This window comes from Callorhinus ursinus, unplaced genomic scaffold, assembly GCF_003265705.2.
Source record: "Callorhinus ursinus isolate GAN/ISIS: 27379988/994484 unplaced genomic scaffold, GSC_fseal_2.0 scaffold37, whole genome shotgun sequence".
Taxonomy (NCBI): domain Eukaryota; kingdom Metazoa; phylum Chordata; class Mammalia; order Carnivora; family Otariidae; genus Callorhinus; species Callorhinus ursinus.
Window position 1 is genome coordinate 2,068,418 of NW_027397099.1, and position 27,392 is coordinate 2,095,809.

Consider the following 27,392-nt stretch of genomic DNA (forward strand, 5'->3'; position numbering starts at 1 on the left):
TCCACTTATAGAGTCTGTTCATCTGTGATGGTATCCCTTTCTTTCCTTCAGAGAGCTAATCTAATCCTGAATTTATCATTCCCATGCACTTCTTCATTAAAAAAAAAATACACACACACGTGTGTGTATTTACATATATATATATATGCTATTTCTCATGATTAAAGTATTAATTTTTTTGATTACCACTGTGTTTGTGTGGTTCATCTGCATGATAGGCACAGCTCCAGTCAGTTATTTAGAGGGTAGTTTCCCTCAGGCTTGGTGACTGTGAGGACTAAGAATTTAGGATTAAGAGAGTAGGGATGTTCTTTATTGAAATGAAAAAATATAGGGGCGCCTGGGTGGTGCAGTGGGTTAAGCGTCTGACTCCTGGTTTCAGCTCAGGTCGTGACTTTGGGGTCGTGAGATCAAGCCCCATGCCGGGCTCTGCACTTATTGCAGTCTGCTTTGGATTCACTCTCCCTCTCCATCCGCCCCTCCCGCTCTCTCTCTCAAATAAATAAATAAATCTTTTTTTAAAAATGAGAAAATACAGTGAAGAAGTGGGTTTGTGGGGCAGGCCACCCTGATTGGGGCATGTTTGATTTGACACATGTGCAGGTATCCAGATACCGACGGTGAGTGGTCGGAAACAGCCCCTGGGGCCCAGGAGCGAGAAAGACTCGGGAGGAATCTGGGACACGGACGAGAGGTGAAGCCCTGAGGCAGCATGAGGGGGTCTTGGGACGAAAGCCACGAGTGTTGGTGAGGCACTGGTTCACCTTGGGCGGCCGAGAGCGGGCAGCCCGCTAACCACACAAGGTCCCCGCGGGGATCAATGTGAGGCAGTGATAGCTAGGGGTCCACTGTTCCGGCATTTGCCCTTTGCAAAATCAGATGTTCGTAGTTAGAACTACTCGAATTACCCAAGAGTGCCAAGATCCTCCTTGTTTGTTGTTTCTTCTCTTTGGTAAGCCGCGGCATCCGGTTTGGCATCAGGGAGATGAACAGCATGGGGAAGATCGCCTGGACGGGAAGATCACAGGAGAAACTAAGAAGCAGGTATCACAGGACCCAAGGTGATGCCCTTATGTAAAGCTGAAGGTATGGTTAACACGCTTCCATTATTTGGCCCTCTCTATCATGGAAAACTGGGAATTAGGGAGTTTCATGATTGTTTTTGCATAATCGTAGGGACCTGGTTAATATAACGTTAATATTTGTATTTTGGCCTGTGGTCCTCAAGCTGCTTGCCTGGGAAAGCTGAAACTATTGAATGATTTGTGATGATCTGCGGACGTTACTTAAGAACAACCTGTCTTTGGACGGCCTCTGAAGAGCGGGACTGGAGAAGCTATACTTTTAAGTCTCAAGGATTAAGTCTCAGTTTTTGCTAAAATCTTAGAACTGAGTAAAACCTTAAGTATTGGTTACATGTGCAACAAGTTTCCCCCAGTCCTTTAATTTCCACGGAGGGGAAGAAAGAGCTCCAATCCTCAGGAGAATAAAGGACAAGGGTGCTATTTCCAGCCTGCTGCCGCACACCCCTTTTTGGAGGTAGCAATTCTGGGTGTCTGCTCTGGAGACCTAAGGCCGCCCTCTGGTGGACAGTCCCTGGATTAGACTTGGGGGAAAAAGCGGCAATCTGGTTGGCTGGGGTGGAACCAAATTCAACACTGTAGCGATACCAGTAACTAATCTAATACCTGGCTTCCATCTCTTCTCTTCCTCTTTTTATATTTTTTCCCCAACACTCCACTTCTACTTTTTTTTTTTAAACAAGTGATATACAATTATAAAAATTTGGAAAAAAATAGAGATTTTTAAGAAAACTTTAAAATTTGGAATATATCCTTCAATCACTTTGTCTTAATATATCCAGACTAGCTTTCCACATCACTACAGTATTTTTAACATTTTTAATGGTTGCTTGGCATTCCATTATATGGATATGGCTGTCTCATAAATTAAGCAGTGTCCTATTTTTGGATATTTACATTGTCTTTTTTTTTTTTAATAAAGTACTCTGAATTTTCTCAGGATAGGTTCTTAGAAGTGAAGCTTATTTACTAAAGGGATGCAGAATTTGAAGATGAAGATGCAGTTTTTATTTTTATTTATTAAAATTTTATTTATTTAGGGGCACCTGGTGGCTCAGTCGGTTAAGTGGCTGCCTTTGGCTCAGGTCATGATCCCAGGGTCCTGGGATCGAGCCCCGCATCGGGCTCCCTGCTTAGTGGAGAGCCTGCTTCTCCCTCTCCCTCTGCCTGCCACTCTGCCTACTTGTGCTCTCTGTTAAGTAAAAATCTTTAAAAAAATTTTTTTTTAATTTAAGTAATCTATACACCCCATGTGGGGCTCAAACTCATGACCTTGAGATCAAGAGTTGCAGGCTCCACTGACTAAGCCAGGCAGGCACCCCTGTTGCATTTACATCTTTGTTGGCCAATTGCCTCTTTTTTTGTGGGGGGGGGGTAAAATGTCGCAGGAGTTTATGGCTGAGAGACAAGGAGATAACACAGCTATACACTTTGGGGTAACAGGTGGCCGATCATCCACACACTTTGAAAGAACTGACACGATTGGACACTGATCGTGATGCACGGCTGTTACTGGGGTAGTGATCTGTGGACTGCAGAGTTAGCAGCAAGCAGTTAGAACTTCATGCGATCGTTCACAGGTAAAAGACCATGGTAAATGATATTTGAACTGTGTTGCTGGGACCCTGGTGTTATTTAACTAAAACATGTGACTAAAATTCATGTACACTGAAAGAGCACAGAGGAGGACTGCCTGTAGGCAAGCATGTGTCACCTAAAAACCAGGACGTTCTCCTATCATTATCACAGTTAAGTCTCAATAATTTCCTCGTATAACATCCCATCCATACTAAGCATGTCTTCATCGAAGGATCTAGAACACTCTTCCACCCTTTTTTAAGATTTTATTTATTTATTTATTTGACAGACAGAGACAGCGAGAGAGGGAACACAAGCAGGGGGAGTGGGAGAGGGAGAAGCAGGCTTCCCGCTGAGCGGGGAGCCCGATGCGGGGCTCGATCCCAGGACCCCGGGATCATGACCTGACCGAAGGCAGACGCTTAACGACTAAGCCACTCAGGCGCCCCTGCACTCCTCCATCCTTAATTTTTTTTCATGATATGGACTTTTCAGAGAAGCTGTTATTCAGAATGATACTACTCCAAGTGTGATCCACGGACCAGCTGCTTGGGCATCCCCTGGGAAATTGTCACGAATGCAGACTCGTAGGCCCCGTTCCAGAACCATCCTCCGTTTCAGCATGTCTTTTAAAATTGTGCCTGGAACTACTTGAGGCCTCTCAATATAAATTCAGTATTTCTTTGCAACAGTGGACTGTTTAATTATCACCACTCCTATTACCTGTATGCCAAGTACCCTGGATCCCCAGTCTCTTCTTTGTCATGTTTTGCATTATTTTGGTTTATTTGATGTACTTCATGTTTTGCATTATTTTGGTTTATTTGATTTTCCTGATCATTAACTTGAGTCTCATTAGTGACATCTCCTTCAACTCAACTAATGAATTTTAAAATTTGGTAAATGACATTTTTCATATTGTGTGTTTGGTACAACTGAAAATCCTAATAGAGATCTCGTTATTTTTTTGGTCTGTCTCTGCCAGCAGTTTTTTTTTTTTTAGATTTAAATTTTTTTTTTTTTTTAAGATTTTTATTTAGGGGCACCTGGGTGGCTCAGTCGTTAAGTGTCTGCCTTCGGCTCAGGTCATGATCCCGGGGTCCTGGGATCGAGCCCCGCATCGGGCTCCCTGCTCCGCGGGAAGCCTGCTTCTCCCTCTCCCACTCCACCTGCTTGTTTCCTCTCTCTGCATCAAATAAATAAAAAAATCTTTAAAAAAAAGATTTTTATTTAATTTTTCACAGAAAGAGACACAGCGAGAGAGGAATACAAGCAGGGGGAGAGGGAGAGGGAGAAGCAGGCTTCCCGCGGAGCAGGGAGCCCAATGTGGGACTCGATCCCAGGACCCCGGGACCATGACCTGAGCTGAAGGCAGCCGCTTAACAACTGAGCCACCCAGGTGCCCCAAGATTTAAAAAAATTTAGTAAAAAAATTTAAGTAAGTTCGACGTGGGGTCGAACTTACAACCCCAAGAGCACGAGTCGCACGCTCCACTAAGCCAGCCAGGCGCCCATCCTCGAGCAGTTTTTCGTTAAGATCTACCTATTCCTTGTTCCCCCCAGGATGGGTGGGTCTCAAATGGGACTCTACACCAGAATCACCTGGGAAATTTTAAACGTGTTGGGCCTTGGAACCCATCTCCAGAGATTACTGTTTCATTGGCCTGGAGTGAGGCCTGAATGTCAAGAGTTTCAAGAGCTTCCCAGGTTTGCTTGTGGGAGCCTATCCTCGAGGGCTCTTAAAGCAGAAGCAATCCTGTCAGCAAAATCCAGAATATTTTCAAAACTCTACTGCACAAAATTCGGTTTTTCAACAATGCCCTGTGATAAATACCAAGAATGGAGAGTGAAGGGAAGGGAGGGGGCATCTGCAGACTTAGTATAAAAAGTACTCAAGAGACAGACCAACAAATGGCAACACATGAAGCTTATTTGAATCTTGATTTCTCAACAAAGTAACCATAAACATTTACCAGACGACTAGGAAAACTGGAACATTGACTTTAAAAAAAAGTGATAAAATACACATAACAAAAAACTTACCATCTTAACCTTTTCATAGAATAAGGTACATTCACATTGTGTAAATATTAAGGCATTAGTGTGATAATGGTTTTTATATTTGTTTTCAAAAAAAGTGCTTATCTTTTAGAAATACCTACCCTAAAATATTTAGGGATAAAATGATATAAAGTGAGGCTTTTTTTTTCAAAATAGATGAAACAAGACTGGCTTGTTTTGGTAATGAAGTAATTGTTGAAGCTGGCTAACAGAAGGGTAGAATTCATTAGACTATTCTCCACACATTTCTGTGGGCTTGGCATTTTTCTTAAGTTTTTAAAAAACTGGGGCGCCTGGGTGGCTCAGTAGATTGAGCATCTGCCTTGAGCTCAGGTCATGATTTGGGGGTCCTGGGGTTGAGCCCTGTGTCAGACCTCGGCGGGAAGCCTGCTTCTCCCTCATCCTCTCCCACTCCGCCTGCTTGTGTGCTCTCTCTCTCATAAATAAATATTTTTTTTAAAAGTTTTTAAAAATTTAATTTCGTGGTGTTTTTTTTTCAAAGTAGTCTACTGTTGATTTTTTACTTGTCCTTTCTTGTCAATCCTTTTCTGCTCTGCTTCTATTAGTCTATCAGTTCTCACTAGTTTTTTCTGTGATTTCACACATACCTGAAATTTCATTCTGCCTATTTGTTTTCTCTTTTGGGGGGGGGGCTTCAAATTGTCAGAACCATTAGGCACTTTGAATTGACACCCAAGGGTCTCATTTTCCCAAGCGAGCTACCTGGAACGCGAATGGGTCTCCCCCCTACTCCATGCCCGTACGGCCCGTTTTGCACTGACCTTGACTGGCTGGCTGATGAAGAGGTTGTGAAGCACTGATAATATCACCGATGTAACCCAGCTGGTGGCTTGCTCTTTCGTCAGTTCCAGGCTATAAAGTGCAGAAAAAAGGCTGCAGCCAGGCTAGTGACACCCAGAAAGAGCCAGCAGATGTAAGTCAACCCTCTGTGCAGGCCATGAGCGATGGGCTTCTTCCCTTCCTCTGGGCTCAGGATGGGGAAACTGGTGCCCTCCCTTAAGAACAGGTTGAACAGAGGTTGAAGGAATCATCTGAAAGCCAGTAGCAGCTGAGAGAGAGGGGAAGATTGCAGTGATCAGGGAAGGCCGGTGCCGTGCCTTACTGGGAGGGCCCCTGCTCTGTGGGAAGAATATGTGTTTCCAAGAGCTCCTGGAGTTTTTGCAGTCGGTGGTGGCATCAAGGACGTCACAAGGCTGGTCGGCCTGGGTGGGACCCAGGGCACGTAAGTGCGATTGCAGCCACTGCAGAACTCCGAGCAGGTAACAGCAGAGGTGATGCTGGCTTTCAGGAACCACTGCAAATACAAGCCAGGGCTCACGGAGAGGAACAACTCATTCACTGAGGAGGAGGTTACATTTCCCAGTTCATGGAGGCGTGACCCAATAATTATGACTGTCTTCTCTGGGCATGCTGGTGAACTGCTTACAATTTCTAAAATTCTACACTTTGATCCAGAATAATAATAATTTAAAAAAACGCTTTTGATCTAGAAGCAAATAAAAATTTAAGCCTAATTGGGCTTTTTTCACCAGAACTGCAGTAAGTGCCCAGGGGCGGGGGGGGGGGGTGTTGCAAACTATATTCAAGATTCCATAAATCACCTAATCTTCCTATTCCATAAAAGAAAAAGAATGACAAGTCCCAAGAGCTCCCAGCAAAGCAGATGGAGTATGAGGGGGTCTGAACCAGAGGGCATTTTTGTGGGTTCGTCCTTAATCCTTTACTTTGTATCACCAGATATACTGTCGCAAAAGCTATCAGCTCTATCCTGGAAAGCTTAAGGAAAATGAAAACGAGCAGAAGGTTGTATCTTCCTGTTGGTTATGCGGAGAGGTAGGAGGGAGTAAGACGCAGGCAAGTGAGTGGGAGGCAGGTAACAGATCAGTTACTAACACCTGCGGAGGTTTACCATTTGCCTGGTGGGGTCCTGCCTGCTGATGAGAGCCAGGACTCTCCAACTGAGAACAGATGAGGCTGGCTAAAAGCTGTGCCATCTTGTCAATGCTGTGAGACACCCATAAAGATTGTTCCCGCTCTGAGAGTAGGTATGTGTTTCTCCTGAGCAGGAATCCCACAGTTTCCTTTAGTTCCTGAATGTAGACCCAAGATGAGGAAAGTCAGTCTGACATTCACCCAGGACCGGGAGCAGTTACAGATGGTAAGGTCGTCTCTTTACTCGGAGAGGCAAATGCTTAGTGGAAAGAACCTCTATTTTTCATTTTCTTTCTCCTTTTTCAGAAAGAAGTCACCTCACAGTAGCTTCAAAACTGGTTTTATGAGGGCATACAGAATGAAAGAAGGGACAGTTGGATAAAACGTCACCCACGAAAACTCAAGAGTGGTACCTTCTGCACTCACACCCAGTCCTCAGAATACATTAAGAAGAGAGACGAGGGCCATGATGCATCATGGCCCAGGGGACGGGAGTTAGGGAAAAGTTATCAAGGTTAATAGGGCCTGTGAGCCTTCCAGGGGATCGGCTCCACTGGCCTTTCCTACTACACGATGAAGCAGGGCCCACCATCTACCTATAAAATTAGACACCAAGCTTACCTCAGCCACCTTTGTGAGAGACAGAGGCTCAGAAGTAGCATCTGAGGGGCAGGAGGCTTGGCTGGGAGGAAAGAGAGGCGGGGGCTCCTGTGGCTGCAACAGCAGGGAGAGGTGGCCCAATTACAAGATTGACGGGGAAGAGAGTGACAGCAGTTTGGATGTTGATGATCAGTTGGGACCAGGTCACAGGAAACGGACCCACCAGAAGAAGGGCATTACATCAACCTTCATCCTCAAGAGCTGAAGTCACCTGTTATTCCTCTCCCAGGTTTAGGTATTTACTTGGCAATTTAACCATGATTATCTAAAGATAGGACATCATCATGGACATTATCTAGGGCTACAACATCTAAGGATAGGACCAATGTGTTCCCAAGGCTGCTTCACTCAGTGAATGAATGAATGAACGAACTAATGAAGGAGGGTGCACTAAAGTAAAAGGATTACACACCACAAACACCACACGTTAGGCTCCTCCATACCTTGCTCATCTCTCTTGGCCCTGGTGCTGCTGCTCCTCCTCCAGAATATAAGGTTGACGACCATGGTGCACAGAAACAATGTCATGCAGCAAGTAAGCCTCTGGACTCTCGTAAACTGGTTCCAGGGATGCCGAGGTGGCACTGAGAGCCACAGATGATCCTGGGTGAGCTTTTCTACAATGATGGAGGAGAACAGGTGTCCAAGGAGATAAATTAGAACAGGACAGACATGAGTTTTCATCCTGACAGCGTCCTGGACGAAGATGCGGTTTGCCCAGCAACAAGCTCACAGCAACAACTCAGCCACTATCCAATACCTCTGTAAAGATGCTTTCAAAGGACCTGGCAACGTGATTCTTTTGTGATTTTAGGACACAAGGTTTCTGAGGATTAGGTTAATTTATATTGTATGAGTTTAATATTAAAAACTGTTTTTTAAAGCTTTCTAAGAGTTTTGATAAATCTTGTGCTCAACAAAAGTTTGCATCAGGCTTCCACTCAAGATAGTTTGGTAAATTCATACATTGAGCACCTGCTCTACTCCAAATGTGGAGGAACTAGCAATAAGATACAAAAAGAAAGAATAAAACATATTGGCTGGGCTTAAAAACAGGATAAATATATCTGAGGAGGAGAAATGGAATTCAAAACAAAACAAAACAAAACAAAACAAAACAAAACAAAAAAACGAACAGAGCTGCAGAGACCTGCAGAACACCACCATTTCCCACCAGTAACTAAAGGAAAAGAGTTCTTTCTTTGAGACTGGCATGAAGACCCGGTCATGCTCGTGTTCTCCGAGGTCCATGGCCAGCCAACAACTGCATACGAAGTACCATTTCCTTTTACCTGCCATGTCACTGACAATGACCTGGTTTACATACCTACGGTAAAATGAAGATAAGTATGTTAGGGGGGCGGGCGCGGCCTGTTGCTGTAATAAGAAGTAATCTTGTGCTGTCAGTTAATGGATTCTTTTCATTGTGAGGCCAGAACTAAAGAAAGAGACAAGAGCTGATCCAATTTTTCCCTTCCCGACCTCTAAGGGAATTCATGTATCAAAACCAGAAGGCAGACTTCTATCACTTAGCAACGCTCCAGTGTATGTATGTATCCCTTCTTTCCTTGTTCAAATGTGCTGGTGCCCTGCCACCTCTTTAAGGAGCCCATCTGCCTCTCTCTTCTGTCACCAGGGCCTGAGGGGGCGTCCCTGGGGTTGGGGAGTGGTCTTCAACATTCATATTAATGACATCTCATCCTGTTGGGGTCTGTAAACCATACAGTTCAATACATTTCGAGGAATGTAAACACTGTGTAAGTACCACCACCATCAAATTATCACCCCCAAAAGTTCCCTGTGCCCCTTTCCAGTCAGCCCCCGTGAGGCTCACCCTGGGCCCAGGTGACCACTGATCTGCTTTCTGTCTCTTAGATTGGTTTGCCTTTTTTAGAATTTCATATATGTGGATTCATACTTTTGTGTCTGGCTTCTTTCACTCTGTAAAATGTTTCTGAGATTCATCCACATCACTGTATGTATCAAAAGACTGTTCTTTTTGTTGGTGGGTAGTATTTCTTTGAATGAACACGCTAACATTTGTTTCTTCATTCACCTGATGGACATTCATGCTGTTTCTAGTTTGGGATTACTATTAACAAAGCCTCTATGAATGTATGTGTATAAGTGTTGGAAAGGACAAGCATTTTCATTTCTCTTGGGTGATTACCTAGGACTGGAATTTCTGGGTCATATGGTAAATGTCTACTTAACTTCACGAGCCCTGCCAAACTGTTTCTTCACGCGCTGCACCGTTGTGCCTGCCCACCCGTGGTGCGTGAGTTCCACTGGCCTCCAACTTCACCCAAACTCGATTTTGTCAGACTTTATTCTAGTCATTCTAGATTAGATGTTCTGTTCTCTCACTGAGGTTTTAATTTGCATTTCTTGATGTCTAGCGACATTCCGTATCTCTTCAGGTGCCCATTACACGTTACTCAGCTTTACAAATCAAGCTGGAATGATAGTGCACAAGTGCTTTGTAGATGCCTGAACACAGGGGAAACGGCAGGCAAATGCTTAGACTTGACTGGCCTAGTGGTCTCGCGTGGCAGGGAGAGACTTGTGTTGCTAACGGTTTCAGGCAGGCTGCATACTCTTTGCAAGTGGGCAACACTCAGCAACTGATTTGTCTGAGTCCCTGGGCCTTAAACCTTTGGTTCCATTCCATTCTTTTTTCCTAACCCCAATCATCTTGATCCTCAGTTAATGTCATCCTGACTCTCTCTAGGCACCTCCCCTCAGCAGGGAGTCGGCTTCTCCCTCTCCTTCTGCTCCTCCCCTTGCTCGTGTTCTCTCTCTCTCACTTGCTCTTTCTCTCAAATAAATAAATAACATCTTTAAAAAAAATAGATATTTTTCATGTTTAGAGATACTTCCTTTTCTTTTTTTTTTAAAGATGTTATTTATTTGACAGAGAAAGACAGTGAGAGAGGGAACACAAGCAGGGGGAGCGGGAGAGGGGGAAGCAGGCTTCCCACTGAGAAGGGAGCCCGATGCGGGGCTCGAGCCCAGGACCCCGGGATCGTGACCTGAGCCGAAGGCAGAAGACGCCTAACAACTGAGCCACCCAGGCGCCCTAGAGATACTTCTCATTTATAACACTTTGGGCAGTCAGTTGTTATTTGCTCTTTACAATTATGACAACATTAAATGAAAATAAAAGAAAAAATCATCTATCAATTTACCAGCCACACAGAATCATACTGTTAATTCTCCCTGTTTTTCTCCAGGGTTTCCCCTTTGTAGATGCTTTGAAATTTAAATCTACTAGTCTTTTGTTACGATTTGGCCCAAAGTGTTATTGTTCTGCATCGTGGCAGCATGCTGGTCTCACCCCAGAACTGGGGGTCCACAGAGAAGGAAGGACAGGGCCACCTGACACAGGCACTTGCCAGGAAGGGCTGGCCCCCGAGTTGTCGTGCCAGAGCCGCAGGCCATGCAGCTCCCCCAGGAGGACTGGGTGCTGAGGAGGAAGACGTCCAGTCCCTCTCGCTCAAAGACTGTCTTTTGGGGGTCACAAAGGTGATGGGGCTCACTCCATCCCTCTGATCCATAAAGGGTGATAACCACCTAAAACACCACAAGGAAAGATAAAATGCAGGATGTTCTAACATGATCCTTTGGGTTTATCCGTAAGGGGAAAGAGGGAGACAGAGAGGACTGTACTGGGATGAAGCCTCTGGGGGGCTGCACAAGTACAGTGAGCCATACAGACGTACAGTCTAGAACCAGGACCCGCGCTCCTAACGTGCTGCCGGTGAACTGGGGCGTCACCAGGTCACAGTGCATCTCGTGCGCCAGAAGACGCAAGGCAAGGAGGGAAGAGCATTCATTTCACGAACCTTAGCTGTTGTGGTGGCCTTTCTTCGATAGCCAGCAGAGACCTGAGTAAGGTAGTGAAACTGAGAGCTGGGGTCATTATCGGCCAGGACAGTGACTTTCACCTGTAGGAAAAGCAGAACCAAGGAGGAGCTTCACCTAAAAAGCAGGAGGATGCACAGCTCCAGCTTTGGCAACTCAATGGAAAGCAAGGGTGACTGGCGGGTGGTAGGTAAACAAACTAACCTAAGTGATGGAACAGGGGTGAGGGCTGGAAGGCCTGGCCTTATGCTTCCAAAACGAAATAGTCACTGAATCCACTGACCAGGTCTTGGGCTTCAAAATCTTTCCACTTCCCTCCCACCCAGGGAGTGTTACTGCACAACACAGAGGATACCTAGTTAAATGTGAATCTCAGATAAACTATGAATCATTGGGGAGCACACTTAAACTAAAAATGCATTTATATTTATATGAAATTCAAATTTAACTGGGTGTCCTATGTTTTTATTTACTAAAACTGGCAACTCTACACCCACAGCAACAAAGAAATGGACAGCGTGTATTCTAGAATTTCCAAGGGTAAGAAAACATATGAATAAGAAATGCGTACAATACAAGCTAAGAAGGGACTGTCATCTGGGCGCCTGGGTGGCTCAGTCGGTTAAGCATCTGACACTTAGTTTCAGCTCAGGTCGTGATCTGAGGGTTATGAGATCAAGCCCCGAGTAGGACTCTGTACTCAGTGCAGAGTCTGCTTTAGTTTCTCTCTCCCTCTGTCCCTCCCCCTGTGCACGTGTGCTAAGTAAATAAATCCTTAAAAAAAAAAAAAAAGAGGAGGCTGTCATCGAGGGATTTTTTTGTTGTTCAAAAAAGAGATTCCTTATAGGTTTCTTATACATTGCAGTTATGTGATATTACCATTTCACTTCCACATAACTTTCATATCCAATGTATAAAGTGAGATAAACTTGCATTTGATTTTGGTTAAGTTCTGTAGATGTTCTGGATGATTCCTAGCCTAAACGAATCACATGAGGGTTCAACCTCCACTAAAGAAAAAAAAGGAGATAAAGCGTTAAGTTGCTAAGCCCTGAAACAGGAGATCTGAAGAGAAATTTAAGGGGAAAAGTACCCCTAAATTTCTACACCACATAGTACCACACTACCAGCCTCTTCTGGTCAAGGGATTTTTCCATCTCGTTCAACACACTCAATACACTATGGAAAAGCTTCTGGAATCAACGTCTTATCACCCTCTGTGTGTCCGCTTCATCCTTTCTCCAAGCCTACACACATGTGAGTATATAGAATTCTAAAAGGCTGGCCAGCAAAGACACCCCAACAGGGTTGCTGGTCACGCAAAAGAACAGCTTGATCGTGTCTTTAATATTCACCGTCCGGGGCACAATGAAGAAGTCGCTGCCAAAGTAGGCCAGGTGGTTACAGAGACACTGTGTCCTCAAAACTGTGCTCTGTGGCCCAACCTGTCATCAGAATCAAGACGTTGATTCTAACCGAACAGAGTGCTAAGGAAGGGACAAACATAAAACACAAACACAGGCAATTTCAGAGAGGGAAAATCGGTGTCCGGGTTGCGTATTCACTGCTGGAGGTCGCGTACACCGGGGTAAGCAGCGTGGAGAGCGAGCTGGCAGCCTGACTCCTGCCATTCCAGGTCTGAACACTTACCCCAGGGGAAGTCTGCACACGCGCGCAGGGGGATGTGAGAAAGAACGTTTCTGTCGGCATTGTTCTTAACGAAAAAATCGGAAACGACCTGTATGTATATGTCCAGTAACAGCAGAACATACAAAGTAGAGGGCTACTACTGTATACCAATGGGGGAAACTCTGCAGCAGTTAAAATGAATGAGTTAGAGCTGGATATAGTGACGTGCACAAATGCTAAGTGAAAAATACAAGTCAGAGGGGCGCCTGGGCAGCACAGTCGTTAAGCGTCTGCCTTCGGCTCAGGTCATGATCCCAGGGTCCTGGGACCGAGCCCCGTGTCAGGGTCACTGCTCAGCGGGGAGTCTGCTTCTCCCTCTCCCACTCCCCCTGCTTGTGCTCTCTCTCTCTCTCCCCCCTTCTCTCTGTCAAATAAGTAAATAAAATCTTTAAAGAAAAATACAAGTTAAAGAAGGACATGGTACAGATGGTGCCATTTACACAGAGACCAGAAGCGTGCAAAACGACACTCCTGTATCTATGTTTGTCAGTCCCCCTCCTTGGAACAGCAGCTCACGAGGATGCTATCGTGTCCGTCTCTGCAATTCTAGTTCCAGACGTGGGCCTGGCATGTAGGTGATGCCCAGTAAACATGTGCTAGAAGAACGAGGACACATGCCAACCCAGGACAGTGGTCACCCTTTGGTGAGAGGGAGGAAAAAAGACTAAGGGAGATACAGGGGCACCTGGGTGGCTCAGGTGGTTAAGGGTCTGACTCTTGATTTCGGCTCAAGTTATGATCTCAGGGTCGTGAGATCGAGCCCCGTGTCAGGCCCCACGCTCAGAAGCGAGTCTGCTTGAGATTCTGTCTCCCCCTGCCCCTCCCCCTCCTCATGCTCTCTAAAATCTTTAAAAAAAAAAAAAAAAAAAAAGACAGAGGGGATACATAAAGGGCTTTGATTATTCCTGAATGTTTTATTTAAAAAATCTGAACTAAATAGAGCCAAATATTAACTTTGTAATAGAGCTGAACAGTGTTTAATGTTTTTATTATATTATCCCCTATAACTTTCCATATAACATTTCTTCATAAAAAATATTTTTTAGGGGCACCTGGGTGGCTCAGTCGGTTAAGCGACTGCTTTCGGCTCAGGTCATGATCCTGGAGTCCCGGGATCGAGTCCCACATCGGGCTCCCTGCTCGGCAGGAAGTCTGCTTCTCCCTCCGACCCTCTTCCCTCTTGTGCTATCTCTCATTCTCTCTGTCTCTAATAAATAAACTTAAAAAATTTAAAAAAATAAATGTGCCTTAACTTCTAAAAAATATATATATATATTTTTTAAAATATCACCAGGCAATCAAATGGCAGGTACCAATTCCACGTTTGATGGTGCAGATGAAAAGCTGAAAATACTGTCAGGATGACTGACTGCTTTCCACGACACAAGGTCAAGTTCTGGGTGCGGGGCTATCTCTTGCCCTGGGAGGAACTCTCATCCTGCTCCCTGCAGCTCTGTTCCTTGCATGGGGTCCAAGCGCTGCACAGGGCTTCCAGGAGGCAGGAAACCCCCTGGTACCTTTTGTGAGCAGTGGGGTCACTGCTGGCTGAGTCTTGCTACTCAAAGTGCTGTCTCCATGTCTGGGAGCACTGGTATCACCTGGGAGCCTGTTAGAAAGGCAGAAGCTAAGGTTCCACCCTGATTTACTGCAACAGAATCTGCCATTGAACAGGCTCCCAGATAGAGGATTTGCTAGAGAGGCACTGCTCCAGATCTTCCAGAAATCACTGCTGAGGCCATGAACGGTGTCGGTGCCTTCCAGAGCAGTCTTTTCCCTCTGTTCCCATGTGAATGATCCCCTCTCAGCTCTGTGACAAACAGCCTCATGATTCCCAGAACCTTGCACAACAGTCTTTGTGCAACTGAACCAGGACTTAAATCAGATGGGATCGCACATATTCACCATTGTGAAAATGCAGAGTGCCATTTTAAAGTGGGCATATACCTGGAACTAGGTAACAACGTGAAAAGTCCCCACCTGGCCTGGAGTGTACAAGAATCTGCTAGCTTTTTTTTTTTTAAGATTTTATTTATTTATTCATGAGAGACAGAGGGAGAGAGAGAGAAGCAGGCTCCCAAGGAGCAGGGAGCCCGATGTGGGGCTCGATCCCAGGACATGAGGATCATGACCTGAGCCGAAGGCAGACACTTAACCGACTAAGCCACCCAGGTGCCTCTGCTAGCTTATTTTTACAAAAGTTCTCTTTCATTGAGCAAGAAGTTTTCCTTTTACCCACAACATATTTAATACTGGCAGAACTCCTACATATTGCTTACTTCATCTGGAACTGTCAGATTCACCCTGGACTCATGTCTGAGAAAGAAATGACAGACATGAAGCATAAGCCTGCTCCAAAGAGACACACTCTCCTGGCCTGCTACACACAATCCTTCTCTTTTTCCCAGGCTGACTTATTTCCCCTCTGATGAATTTTCTTTCTGGGCCCGCCCAAACGAGGTAAAAGAAGCTCTGCGTTTCATGCCAGCTCAGGCAGGAGAGAAAGAGGAAGTGGTGTGACTTCTTACGTGGCATCCACCACTCTTCCACGTGCTGTTGTGGCTGTCCCAGAAATAACACTGCGTGACGGCTGTCACCACCGAGAACAGGGTGGGCATCTGCTGGGCACTCTCCTGGCTCTTGTTCAATGTGGCTGTTAGGTGGTAGGTGCCGGTCCCATACTGCAGACTCTCTGGAGTCAGCACCCATGTATATTCCTCATCTGAGAACCAAGAACAGTGCTTAGATGCATTTCAAATGGGACAAAAGTACAGTGAGAACCTTCCTTATGAAGGATCTATTATTATCATTATTTTATTTTATAAATGGGGAAATGATTAAGCCTAGACTTACAAATGATTTTATTTTTTTTTAAGATTTGAGAGAGTGAGAGAGAGTGTTTGAGCACACATGAACAGGAGGGGCAGAGGAAGAGAGAAGCTCAAGCAGAGAAACTCTGTGCTGAGCGTGGAGCCCAACACGGGGCTGGATCCCACGACCCTGAGATCATGACCTGAGCTGAAACCAAGAGTCAGATGCTTAACTGACTGCGCCACCCAGGCTCCCCACAAATGATTTTAAGGAAAATGACCAGTGATACAACCTGGGGCTCTGGATTACTCCTGTTCCAATAAGAAATCGTATTTTTTTTTTTTTGATAAATGAAGATTTAGGTCTAATGAATCAGAATATATTATGAGTTTTAGAAAAATGAAATCGTCACCCATCAAAGTGAGTAGCTACAAGACCTAGCTAAGAAAAGAAGCCCAAGATGAAGCAAGGATGGGAACAGAGCGGTTCCAGGAAAGAGCCCTGATTCCAGGCCCAGCTCTGTCACTATGTGGCTGGGAAGGGCTAAGGAAAGTCCCACAATCTCCCTAGTTTTCTCACTTTCAAACAAGGACTCTGGACCAGAGGATGTCTAATATCCCTTCCAGCTCCAACTGACATGATACTGGCAAGACTGGCAAGGAAAATGGGAGTGCATGCTCTGAATCGGGAGCGAGCCTTTTGGTAGCCCCATAGTGAGAGATGCTGCCACAGGTGCTCTAAGAACAAGAAGAGCCTAAAACGTGAGCATTCCTGTGTTAGTGAGGCCTACACCAGAGCCAGAAGTAGCTCATTCAACCCGGGCAGACCATAATAGAAGGAGACTATAACATGATATATCCATTCCGATGACTCCCCCCACCCCATTTTTTTAAATGCAAAGGGTAGCTCTGAAGACTTCCCAGTACTACATTTATTTATTTTTGTTGTTAGTTTTAGAATAATTTTATTTATTTAAATTCAATTAACATAGTGTATTATTAGTTTCAGAGGCAGAGTTCAGTGATGCATCAGTCTTATATAACACCCGGTGCTCATTACATCACGCGCCCTCAACGTCCATCACCCCGTTACCCTCCATATCCCCCAGTACTACTTTTAAAGTAGATATCCAGTGACTACGTTTTTTGGTCAAGTATATCTAGGCCCTGTTTATGTATCACAGGAATTCTTAGCTATTCTAAGCTACAATGTAGTCCATCTGGTATTATACCAAGACTTACTGAGACATCTCTGTCCTTATCCAAATCTAAGATTAGACATGAAGTTTGAAATATAGATATAACCCACTATGCTGGAATTTTACTTCTCAACATCATGGAAATGTTCAACCATTCAGAAAGTTGACTATTATACAGTGAACACACAAATAATCACTGAATAGATTCTATAATTAACATTTTACTAAACTTGGAGCACTTGGCTGGCTCAGTCAGAAGAGCATGCGACTCTTGTGCTCACTTGGGCAGCACATATACTAGAAGAGCATGTGACTCTTGATCTCAGGGCATGAGTTCGAGCCCCACATGGGGTGTGAAGATTACTTAAATGAGTAAAACTTAAACAAAAAAACATTCTACTAAATTTGCTTTATCACATATAAATCTTGATCCATTCAACAATTTATCTTTTTAAAAAATGCATTTCATGGTCATGTATAAATTATACATGTGAGGGGTGCCTGGGTGGCTCAGTTGTTAAGCGTCTGCCTTCGGCTCAGGTCACGCGCCCAGGGTCCTGGGATCGAGCCATGCATCGGGCTCCCTGCTCAGCGGGAAGCCTGCTTCTCCCTCTCCCGCTCCCCCTGCTTGTGTTCACTCTCTTGCTGTGTCTCTCTCTGTCAAATAAATAAAATCTTAAAAAAAAATTATACATGTGGGCGCCTGGGTGGCTCAGTTGGTTAAGCAGTTGCCTTCGGCTCAGGTCATGATCCTGGAGTCCCGGGGTCGAGTCCCGCATCGGGCTCCCTGCTCGGCGGGGAGTCTGCTTCTCCCTCTGACCCTCCCCTCTCTCATGCTCTCTCTCTCTCTCTCATTCTCTCTCTCAAATAAACAAATAAAATCTTAAAAAAAAGTTTAAAAAAATTATACATGTGATAAAACTACATAGAACTAATAAACACACATACACGAGTGCATGGTTGCATGGTGAATCCAAATGAGGTCAACATATGGTATCAGTGTCATTTCCCAGTTAGGATATTGTGCTATAGTTATGCAAGATGTCACCATTAGGATAAACTGGATGAAGTGTATGAGATCTGTTTTACTTTTCACAATTCCATGAGAACCTACAGTTACCTCGAAATAAAAACTAAAAAAAAAAAAGAAGAAGAAGAAAATGCATTTCAAAGGAAGTTTCTGTTTAGGGCTTTACCTTTTTGCCACACCTGATTCTTTGGGAGGGTGATGTTCAGGTTGAAGTGGGTGTGGTTAGGCTGATACTGGAACCCCAGATAGAGTGTCATTAAAAGGGACTTTCAGGTTGTATGCACACGATCAGGGATTTCTCCAGGGAAGTGATGTTCACTATGACAATAAAATGATCTGAGCTCACGTTGAGGCTGGTAGGATGGATTTCCATGCTAACATTTCTCCACAGTATGATCTAGAAGAAGACAGTTAATCAATCTTCAAGTTCAAGATGGTTCATCCATTGATGTCTTTCAGTCTCCTTTCTAGTGATAATGGAATGTAACTTCCTAAGTCTTTCTCTCTCAGCTTTAACAGGTAACACAGAGCCAGGGGTTAAGGGACAATATACAATCTCCGACCTAAAACACCTTCCCCTAAAGGTAAGGTAATCTCCATGTATAAGTTCCCAAGTGAAGATGTGAATAATCAAATAATGGCACTGATGTGAATCTAACATGACTTTCTTCCATTCTGTTCTCCAAGAATTCCTATTCCCTTCTCTTTCATTCCCTAGTAATCAAGTCATACCTCAATATCTTCCATTAAATCATCAACTTGGAACAATTTATGATTAGAGCTTAGGAACACACTTCTGATGTTTCCAACAATGTTCTTGTCATCAAAATCCCTGAAGGGATTGAAAACTAGTCCTGTTACCTACAGACAAGAAAACTCAGTTTCACCCATTGCTGAAATCTTTAGAAATAACACCCTGATAGGTAATAAGGTGTCAGATATCAAAAATTAAAGTAAATGTTGGGATTTTTCCCCTTGCTAATATCTCAAATGAAATAATACTTCTCATTAGAACATCATATGGGAAAGAATTAATTAAAGATGAGTCATTTACTTGGGACCCTCAGAATTATTATTTTTTTTTACATCTTCATACCTGGAGGATTCATGATTACTAGGAAGTTGAGAATTCTGCTCTCCAGGACAAGGTACCAACCTTACTTCTGTTTGTTGGGTAAGAAATACAATATACTGAAATACAGTATATACTGATATGGCTAAGTTGATATATAGAGTGAATACATATTCAGGTATTCCCAGCTTTGTATGTACATAGTGAAGTGATGAGAACAATTCAAACCATAACACAGAAACTGTCAAATCCAGAAGTCTAGTTAATGCTCCCAACCTCTACCATGGATCATTTTTAAAGGCCTCCATTCCTGACATCATAAAACAGAAATCCAGGGCACCCAGCCTTCTCTTGTTTGGTCTGGTGAGCTTACATTTCATGGTGCAGCCCCTTCGTGGTACACTCAAATGCCTGCAGCCATCAATCTCATTTCCATTTGTATCAGAATCAATTTTACACTCACTTGGACATTAACTCCAGGGTGTCTGTTCAAGAGCTCTTGCAAAGCTGAGGCTGATGGAAAGCCTAACCTCACAGGTGCTGAGGACCAGAGAGTGTAGGAGCTCAGAGGCCAGGTTGACATGTTTTGGCTAAGGAAGGAGAAATTAAAGAGAAATCAATTTCTGTGTATTTTCTAAAGATCCAAAACCTAAAATGAACCTCTCCCCACTCCTCCTGTTACCTGCTCAGCATCAGAGTAGCAACCGAAGAGGTCAAAGTCACTAAAGACCCAGAAAACTGGTTCTGCTGTAGAAATGCTTCCTGGATCTTCCCAAGGGCCAGCAAGGCCATTTCCAGCGTATATTCTACCTACATTTAGAAGGAAACACCACGTGACCTGAGTAACCTCAGTGGATAATGGTTTTAGAGGGGTTGGACAGGGGACAAAGATCTTGATGGTGAAATAAGGAAAGGTGACATTCTTTGGAAAGGACCCAAAGAAAGTACTTCCAGTCTGGCTAGACTCACCATCCTTTGTATCAACTAAGAGGGCTACCCAAGGACATATTTCTTTGTTCCATTATAGAAGCTGTCCTGGACCTTTTTATTTATTTATTTTTTTAAGAGGAGGAGAGAGAGAGAGGGGCAGAGGGAGAGGGAGAGTCTCAAGCAGACTCCCCACCCAGCACAGAGCCTGACAATGGACTTGATCTCACGACCCTGAAATCACGACCTGAGTCAAAATCAAGAGTTGGATGCTCAACCAACTGAGCCACCCAGGCTTCCCAAGATTAAAAAGTTTCTAAAATGAGAACAACATCAGCATCTTCTGCACGTACCTGCTCAATGTCATGCTTGGATCTTTGCAGACTGGCTTCACCAGCTTCCATGACACTGTCGAGGGAGTAAACGAAGCAGACGGTCATGGGGTTTTCGAAGCTCAGACTGCTGTTGATCTTAAGTGCCTTCTCAGGTAACTGCTCATTCAGGTCAACAAGGGGACTGAGGACACTTACCTGGGAGTTTTAGGAAGCAAACACACACCCCTGAGCTGTTTCTGCCTGTTTTAAATTTATTTGTGTTCTTCTTATCAGAAGTTCAAGGTTCTTTATGCATTTCAAACATATTTTTATAAAAAGCACTATTATAACTTGGCAGGGAACGAAAATATGTTAGCTATGACCTACAGGGAGGATTCGTATTTCATGTTATTCCAAGGAACCGACAGAACCCTCCTGGAGTGGTAACTATCAAATAGCTAATTCAAAAAACTAAGCTAAAAAAAGGAAAAGAGCAGTAGTGGCTGGAACACTGAGTATACTATCCCTTGAAACTCGGGTCTCAAAAGGCTTCAAGATTGACTTAACATAGAGAACAAGAAAAATTCTAAGTGAAACAGAAGACCCCAATTCTCCTTTCGGTAGGTTGTTCTCATGCAAAACAAGTAAGAAGGTTAAGCAAATTGACAGAATATCCACTATAGGTAAAACTATTTTGCTTTTGAAATGTTTTTGTTTCAAAGTAACACTTATTAAAAACTTCTGCATAAAAAAGATCCAGTAGACAAAATTAAAAAATAAGACATGAGCACAAAATATTTGCAACACATATAACAAAAGGTCAACATCAATAATACAGCTCTCTTACAAACACATAAGAAAAATGACAAACAACCCACTGGGGGGAAAATGGACAAAGGACATGAAAAAGCAATGGAGAGGAGAAATACACATGGTCAATCAATACATATTATGATGTTCAACCTCCTTAGTAATCAATAAAATGTTCCCTCCTCCTTTTCTTTCTTTTCTTGCTTTTGAAATTGGGAAAGTGTGGGGCAATGGTTGGTGGGGATGTAAAACAGTGCCTGTTTATTTATTTGAGAGAGAGAGACACATGGCGGGGGAGGCAGAGGGGGAGAGAGAGAGAGAGAGAGAGAGAGAATCCAAAGCAGGCTCCATGCTGGCTTGATCCCATGATCCCGAGATCATGACCTGAGCCAAAATCAAGAGTTAGATGCTCAACCAAGCCACCCAAGCGTCCCCAAACAGTTCCTCTTGAAAGACTATTTTGTCATCTATTGAAAATGCAAAAGCCCCTGGGGCGCCCGGGTGGCTCAGTCATTAGGCAGCTGCCTTCAGCTCAGGTCATGATCCCAGGGTCCTGGGATTGAGCCCTACATCGGGCTCCCTGCTAGGCAGAAGCCTGCTTCTCCCTCTCCCACTCCCCCTGCTTGTGTTCCCTCTCTCACTATGTCTCTCTCTGTCAAATAAATAAATAAAATCTTAAAAAAAAAAAAGAAAATGCAAAAGCCCCTCACTTCTATCTCTGGCACTCTATTGCACAGAAATAGTTGCATAAGTACTTAGTGACGTAGGGACATGGATGTTCATGGGTATGTTATTTCTGAGAGTAGACAAGTGAAAAATGTCCAAACGCACATGAAGAATTATTGGTTCATTTATGTGTACTGACACAAAAAGATATCCATGACACAGCATTAAGTAAAAAAAAAAATCAACAGGCTGAAAAATGTGTATACTTTAACCCCATTTTTGTTAAATCGATAAACTTGTCTATGCATAGAAAAAAGTCTGGCAGGCTATGCGTGACAAATTAATGATAATCTGATAATAGCGACTACATCTAGAGAATGGGATTAGCTAGAAGGACAAAGATGGTGAGGGCTTTTGGTTTGTAAGTTTATATGCTCTTGTTCAGATTTTTTAATAACAATCATGCATTATTTCCGTAATTAAGAAGTCCAAATAGGGGTACCTGGGAGGCTCAGTCGGTTAAGCATCTGACTCTTGATTTTGGCTCAGGTCATGGTCTCAGGGTCCTAAGAATGAGCCCCCACGTCAGGGCTCAGCGCTGGGCATGGAGCCTGCTTAAGGTTCTCTCTCTCTCCCTCTGCACCCCCACCCGCCCGCCCGCCCGCACATGTGTTCTCTTTCTCTCTTTCTTTCTCTCTCAAAAAAAAAAAAAAAAAAGAAGCCCAAATAAAATGGCACAGATTACATTGATAGGCTTATTGCAGAATATCTGAAAATACAGAGCATGGAAAAGAAAAAATGAAAATTCTCACGAATTCTAGGCCCTTAATTTACTCATGTGTAGGGAGTAGAGACAGGCACAAAGAACATTTGTGGCAGCCACAAATGCAAATATCATGGGGCACTGAAGGCCGATGCCTGTTTCAGAGCTGAAATGCTCTATCTTGGGCAAGGAGTGGATCTATTTCTGTCTCCCATAATGTCTAGCAAATATATCAGAAAGGCAGTAACCTGATAAATGAACAAAAGAAACACAGCATATCTCAGAAAGTCATTACTGATTAATTTATTTGCGATCTTCAGAGTCAAAGGTACAAATACACTGGCTAAATATTATATTGGGTCTCCATAAAATAGTTCATAAGGCTAAATTCTCCACAGGGCACCATCTCCAGATTTTGTATTTTCTGTTTTATACACCTTTTCTCTGTTTTGCTTCCCCCTTTCTCCTATCTCGTTTCCTCCCAATCATCCTCTGCTTACCTGAGCTGACTCAGAAAATCCTGGGATAAAGGCTGTCCGTTTCTGGATCATCTCACAAGCTGTCTGTAGTTTGCTGTGAGTTTGCAAACCGTGAATCGGTTTGCTCAAGTTCCCTGCTATCTCGTCTACGACCCTCTGGGAATGAAGGATTTTGCCAAAATTATTTAAAGAAAATGACTGCACTTTAGTAGTTTGAGACATTGTTTTAACAAGAATTGACAGGACAAACTTGATGAATCACAGGCTCCTCATAACACTTATTACTTTCAGAAGCGTTTCTGCAAGCAGATAGAATTTTCCCCTTTCACAGAGTAGAGGAATAGGTACCACAGTCATACAATGATTGATACAGGGACAGATGGGTCCGGAAATAAGATTTATGAGAGAGGTTTAAATCTCATGGCCATGATCAAAAGTGAGGGAAACACCTGGAAATCACAACAAAAACAAACTTTTCTATTCAGGAGTATGCTTATCTCAGGTTTCCCACTGGTTTATGTCCCTTGATTCAAGAGTTCATGTTCGAGAGGGAAGTACCTGAATATGGTAGTTTCTGAGAAAGCAAACCCACAACTCTGGATGTGGTCCTAAAACTTTAAGAGGCTACTGCTTTTGAACCGGAAGTCCTGCCCTGAGAAATCTCTGTTTACACCAGCTACGTAGTTCCATTTCTAGAGAACAACCCACTGCAGCTTAATTCAGTCAGTAGTCAGTAAATCTTTATTAAATGCCTACTGTGTGCAGCTGGGTTCAGGAGTTACAGCTGTTAAAGTTGGTCATGATCCAGCCCTTGTGGGCCATACCACTGAATAGGGTTATTTGTAATTCACAGGGTTTGCAGGTTAGATCAGTTACAGAATGATCTTAGAGTTGAGGACCACCCAGTTTTGGGTGCATTCTTTGGGACCAAGGTGTAAATAAGCAGGAATAAAGGTATGAGTGAGATCCAGGTGCCACCCAACTGCATGTTTTCGAGGGGAGGTCAGGTCCTATTTAATGCCATTCTAGCTATAGCCAGAAAGGACACTGATAGCTTATTTGATGTTTCAGAGCTGGGCTGAACCATGATAGATCTCACCATTTTCTTCGCCTTTCTTTAATGGCTCTTAATAAAGCTTTATAGTTGTCTCCATACAAGTTGTGCCCATCTTTGGTTACATTTACGCCTACGTACTTGCTAGTCTACCTTTTTTTTTTTTTTTTTTTTAAGAAAGAGACCCTGTGCTAGGTGGGGCGGGGAGGGGCAGGGGAGAGGGGGAATCCTAAACCAGCTCCTCGCTGAGTGCATGGCCAAAATCAAGAGTCAGACACTTAACTGATGGAGCCACCAGGAGGCCCCGCTATTCTATCTTTAAAAAAAAAAAAAAAAATCTAATTTTCTAACTGATTGATGCTGATATGTAAAAGTACAATTAGCTTTAGTATATTGATCTGGCATTCAGCAACACTGACAAGTTCTCGTAATGTTTCTAATAATTTATCTGTAGGCCTTTTTGGGTATTCTAACTACAGACTTCTCTCTATTTAAGGAAAACAAGGCACTCTGTGTTTAAGCTACTGGAGATGAGTTTTTCTGCCAGGAGAACACAGTGCTAACTGAAACAAGAGTGAACATCTAGTTCCAATTCACGCTGGTAGCAGATCCAACATAAACAGGATTATCTTTCAGCAAAGAAATGTTAGATTACATATAAGTAGGGCTTGTTCTGAAAAATAATATATATATAGGGAGAAGCGGGATGATTTTCTTCAGTCAACATGATCAAAGTGGCTTTGCTTTTTTTTTTTTTTTGAAGTTTGTGGGGGAAAAGGGAACAGAGGGGAAGGGGAACTGGGATGCTGAGTAGGAAGAACAGTCCAGAAGGGTGTGCCACTGCCGGAAAATTGGGGCAGGTGGACAAAACCTCCTCCCCATCTGAAGCACTAAACATAAGAGCATTACATAAAAACAAGACATGAAAATCCTGAAGTGGGTATGGAACCCATTGTGGGCTATTTCCATGGGCTCGCTCAGTGCTTGCTTTTCACTGGGGCACGTGCTCGTGTCAGGCATTCTGCGGGAGAGCTCTGCTCAGAGGTAGAGGGTGAACTGGGCCCCTTCCTTACATGGCTATTCTTGAAGCATCACCAAAACAGAAGGAAATAATAGAAGTACTTTTCGCAGCGTCACGAAGGTCCCCGGGGTGACCTTGGTTTTCTGTATTTACCTGATCGGATGCATCCTGAAGTGATGTTCGTAGGTGAATGGTGAAGACCTCCACCTGGGAATCCTCTCTGGGGCTTGAGGTCACCTCTACCAGAGCTTGCACAGACCGTGTTTCAGGCACAGGCCCAGTGAGTGCTGGGGTACCAGGAAGATGCTGGCTGGCAGGCGCCGAGGTCACTGCCAGGACCTGCCATGTGGCTTTGGGTGGTGTTGAAGGAAATGGGCTGAGGGGAAGACAAAGGGTCTTGGACTGAGAGGTACGTAAGGGAAGAGGCCGAATCAGATTTTACCATGTGAAAATTAAGGCAGTGTTTCCAAAATTATTCTGGCTCTCCCATGTCCCACAGGATATTAATGGGCATTTCTCTCAAAAAGATCCAGTGCTCAGTTTTGAAAATGTGGCATATTACCCTCTTTAAGATTCACAATTTACAAAAAAAAAAGGAGGGCACTTGATGCGATGGGCACTGGGTGTTATATGCAACTGATAAATCACTAAATTCTACCTCTGAAACTAAAAAATACACTATATGTTAAATAATTGAATTTAAATAAAAAAGATTCACAATTTACATTTGTGTATTTATTATCAACCATTCAATAAATTATAATTAAACATCTACCACATGCTAAGCCATGTCCTGGGGAACTAAGGATACAGCAATGAACAAAATAAGCCAAGTTCTAGCCCTCATGGAGCCTTCATTTTCGTAGTGGAGGCAAATTATACTATGTATTAAATCAGTGCCATGAAGAAAAACAATAAAAGTAAGTGGATGAAATGAAAGGGTGTGTTTCAGATAAAGTGCTCAGATGTATGGAGACAGCATTTTTGCTGAGAGTTGAAATAAAGGGAGAAAGTTCTGAGAATATATTGGAGATGGGCATCTGAGAAGTGCAAAGGCCCTGAGGTCACAGCCTGATGGGTCTGTCTGAGGAAGAACAGGAAGCCAGATGAGCAGAACTGGGACGTTGGGGAGATCAGTAAGATTCTGGGGGTGGGGGTGGGAATGACGGATGGGACTGGGGAGAGCATTCACATGTCAGGCAAAGGAGAAGAGAGTCATTTTACCTTGAATGAGATGGGAAGACCTCGGGGGCTTTGAGGAGCCACAGCAGGAGTTGACTTGTGTTGTAAAGGATCACTCCTCTGACTGCTGTGTTGAGGACTGACAGCAATGGGCCAAGGGCAGAAGCAGGATTAGATAAGCAGGAGGCAGATGCAGAGTTTGCCTGGGAGATGATGGGGGCTTAGATCACGGTGTGATAATGGTGAAGCTGGTGGGAAGTGGTTAGGTTTGGCTCTGAGAAGTCCTACAGTCAAAAACCTTTGTTTTCTTTCCTTCTGGAAAGGTTTTAAGCAACGCTGGTTACTACTCTGTAGAATATCGCTTGGAAAATACTGATTTAAGGGATTTTGACCTCATCCTTGTTCTCTTTCATATATCTAGAAATGCTTATTTTTTGCAGTGGGTCCAGTAAATGTAAATAAATCTGTCTTTAGACATCCAGTGAAGGGTTTCTATGTAGGACAAAGAGGCAAGAAGGCTGAGAAATTTCTCGATTTTGAAATTTTATACATTATGCAGTTTCTACTTTTATTTTCCTTCCACTCAGGTATTTTTCCTTTTTTATTATTTTTTGCTTTATTACTTATTTATTTATTATTTTTTAAAGATTTTATTTATTTATTCATGAAAGACAGAAAGAGAGAGAGAGAGAGGCAGAGGGAGAAGCAGGCTCCCAAGGAGCAGGGAGCCCGATGCGGGACTCGATCCCAGGACCCTGGGACCACGACCTGAGCCGAAGGCAGACGCTTAACCATCTGAGCCACCCAGGCGCACTATTATTTATTTTTAAAAAGATTTTATTTATTTGTCAGAGACAGAGAGAGAGAGAGAGAGCACAAGCAGAGGAAGCAGCAGGCAGAGGGAGAGGGAGAAGCAGGCTCCTCGCGGAGCAGGGAGCCCGATATGGGACTCGATCCCAGGACCCTGGGATCATGACCTGAGCTGAAGGCAGACATTTAACTGAGACAACCAGCACCCTCTTTCCCCCCTTTTTAAATTAAATTTTTTATTGTTATGTTAATCACCATACATTACATCATTAGTTTTTGATGTAGTGTTCCATGATTCATTGTTTGTGCATAGCACCCAGTGCCCCATGCAGAACGTGCCCCCTTGAATACCCATCACCAGGCTAACCCAT

At 43.7% G+C, this 27,392-nt stretch overlaps 1 protein-coding gene across 1 annotated transcript in view; it reads right to left on the minus strand.

Annotated features, from left to right (window-relative positions):
* PKD1L3 (polycystin 1 like 3, transient receptor potential channel interacting) overlaps positions 1-27,392 on the minus strand; it is a 54,251-nt gene that overhangs the window by 16,921 nt on the left and 9,938 nt on the right. Inside the window, 23 exon segments of the mRNA XM_073879984.1 lie at positions 909-1,008; positions 5,504-5,607; positions 5,610-5,737; positions 5,845-5,911; positions 5,914-6,036; positions 6,652-6,832; positions 7,296-7,397; positions 7,399-7,520; positions 7,778-7,978; positions 8,516-8,661; positions 10,730-10,790; positions 10,793-10,907; positions 11,180-11,281; positions 12,413-12,643; positions 15,413-15,606; positions 18,090-18,185; positions 18,188-18,320; positions 18,656-18,784; positions 19,459-19,585; positions 19,678-19,805; positions 20,276-20,452; positions 22,976-23,110; positions 25,183-25,368. Of these exon segments, the coding sequence (XP_073736085.1) occupies positions 909-1,008; positions 5,504-5,607; positions 5,610-5,737; positions 5,845-5,911; positions 5,914-6,036; positions 6,652-6,832; positions 7,296-7,397; positions 7,399-7,520; positions 7,778-7,978; positions 8,516-8,661; positions 10,730-10,790; positions 10,793-10,907; positions 11,180-11,281; positions 12,413-12,643; positions 15,413-15,606; positions 18,090-18,185; positions 18,188-18,320; positions 18,656-18,784; positions 19,459-19,585; positions 19,678-19,805; positions 20,276-20,452; positions 22,976-23,110; positions 25,183-25,368 (3,088 nt within the window).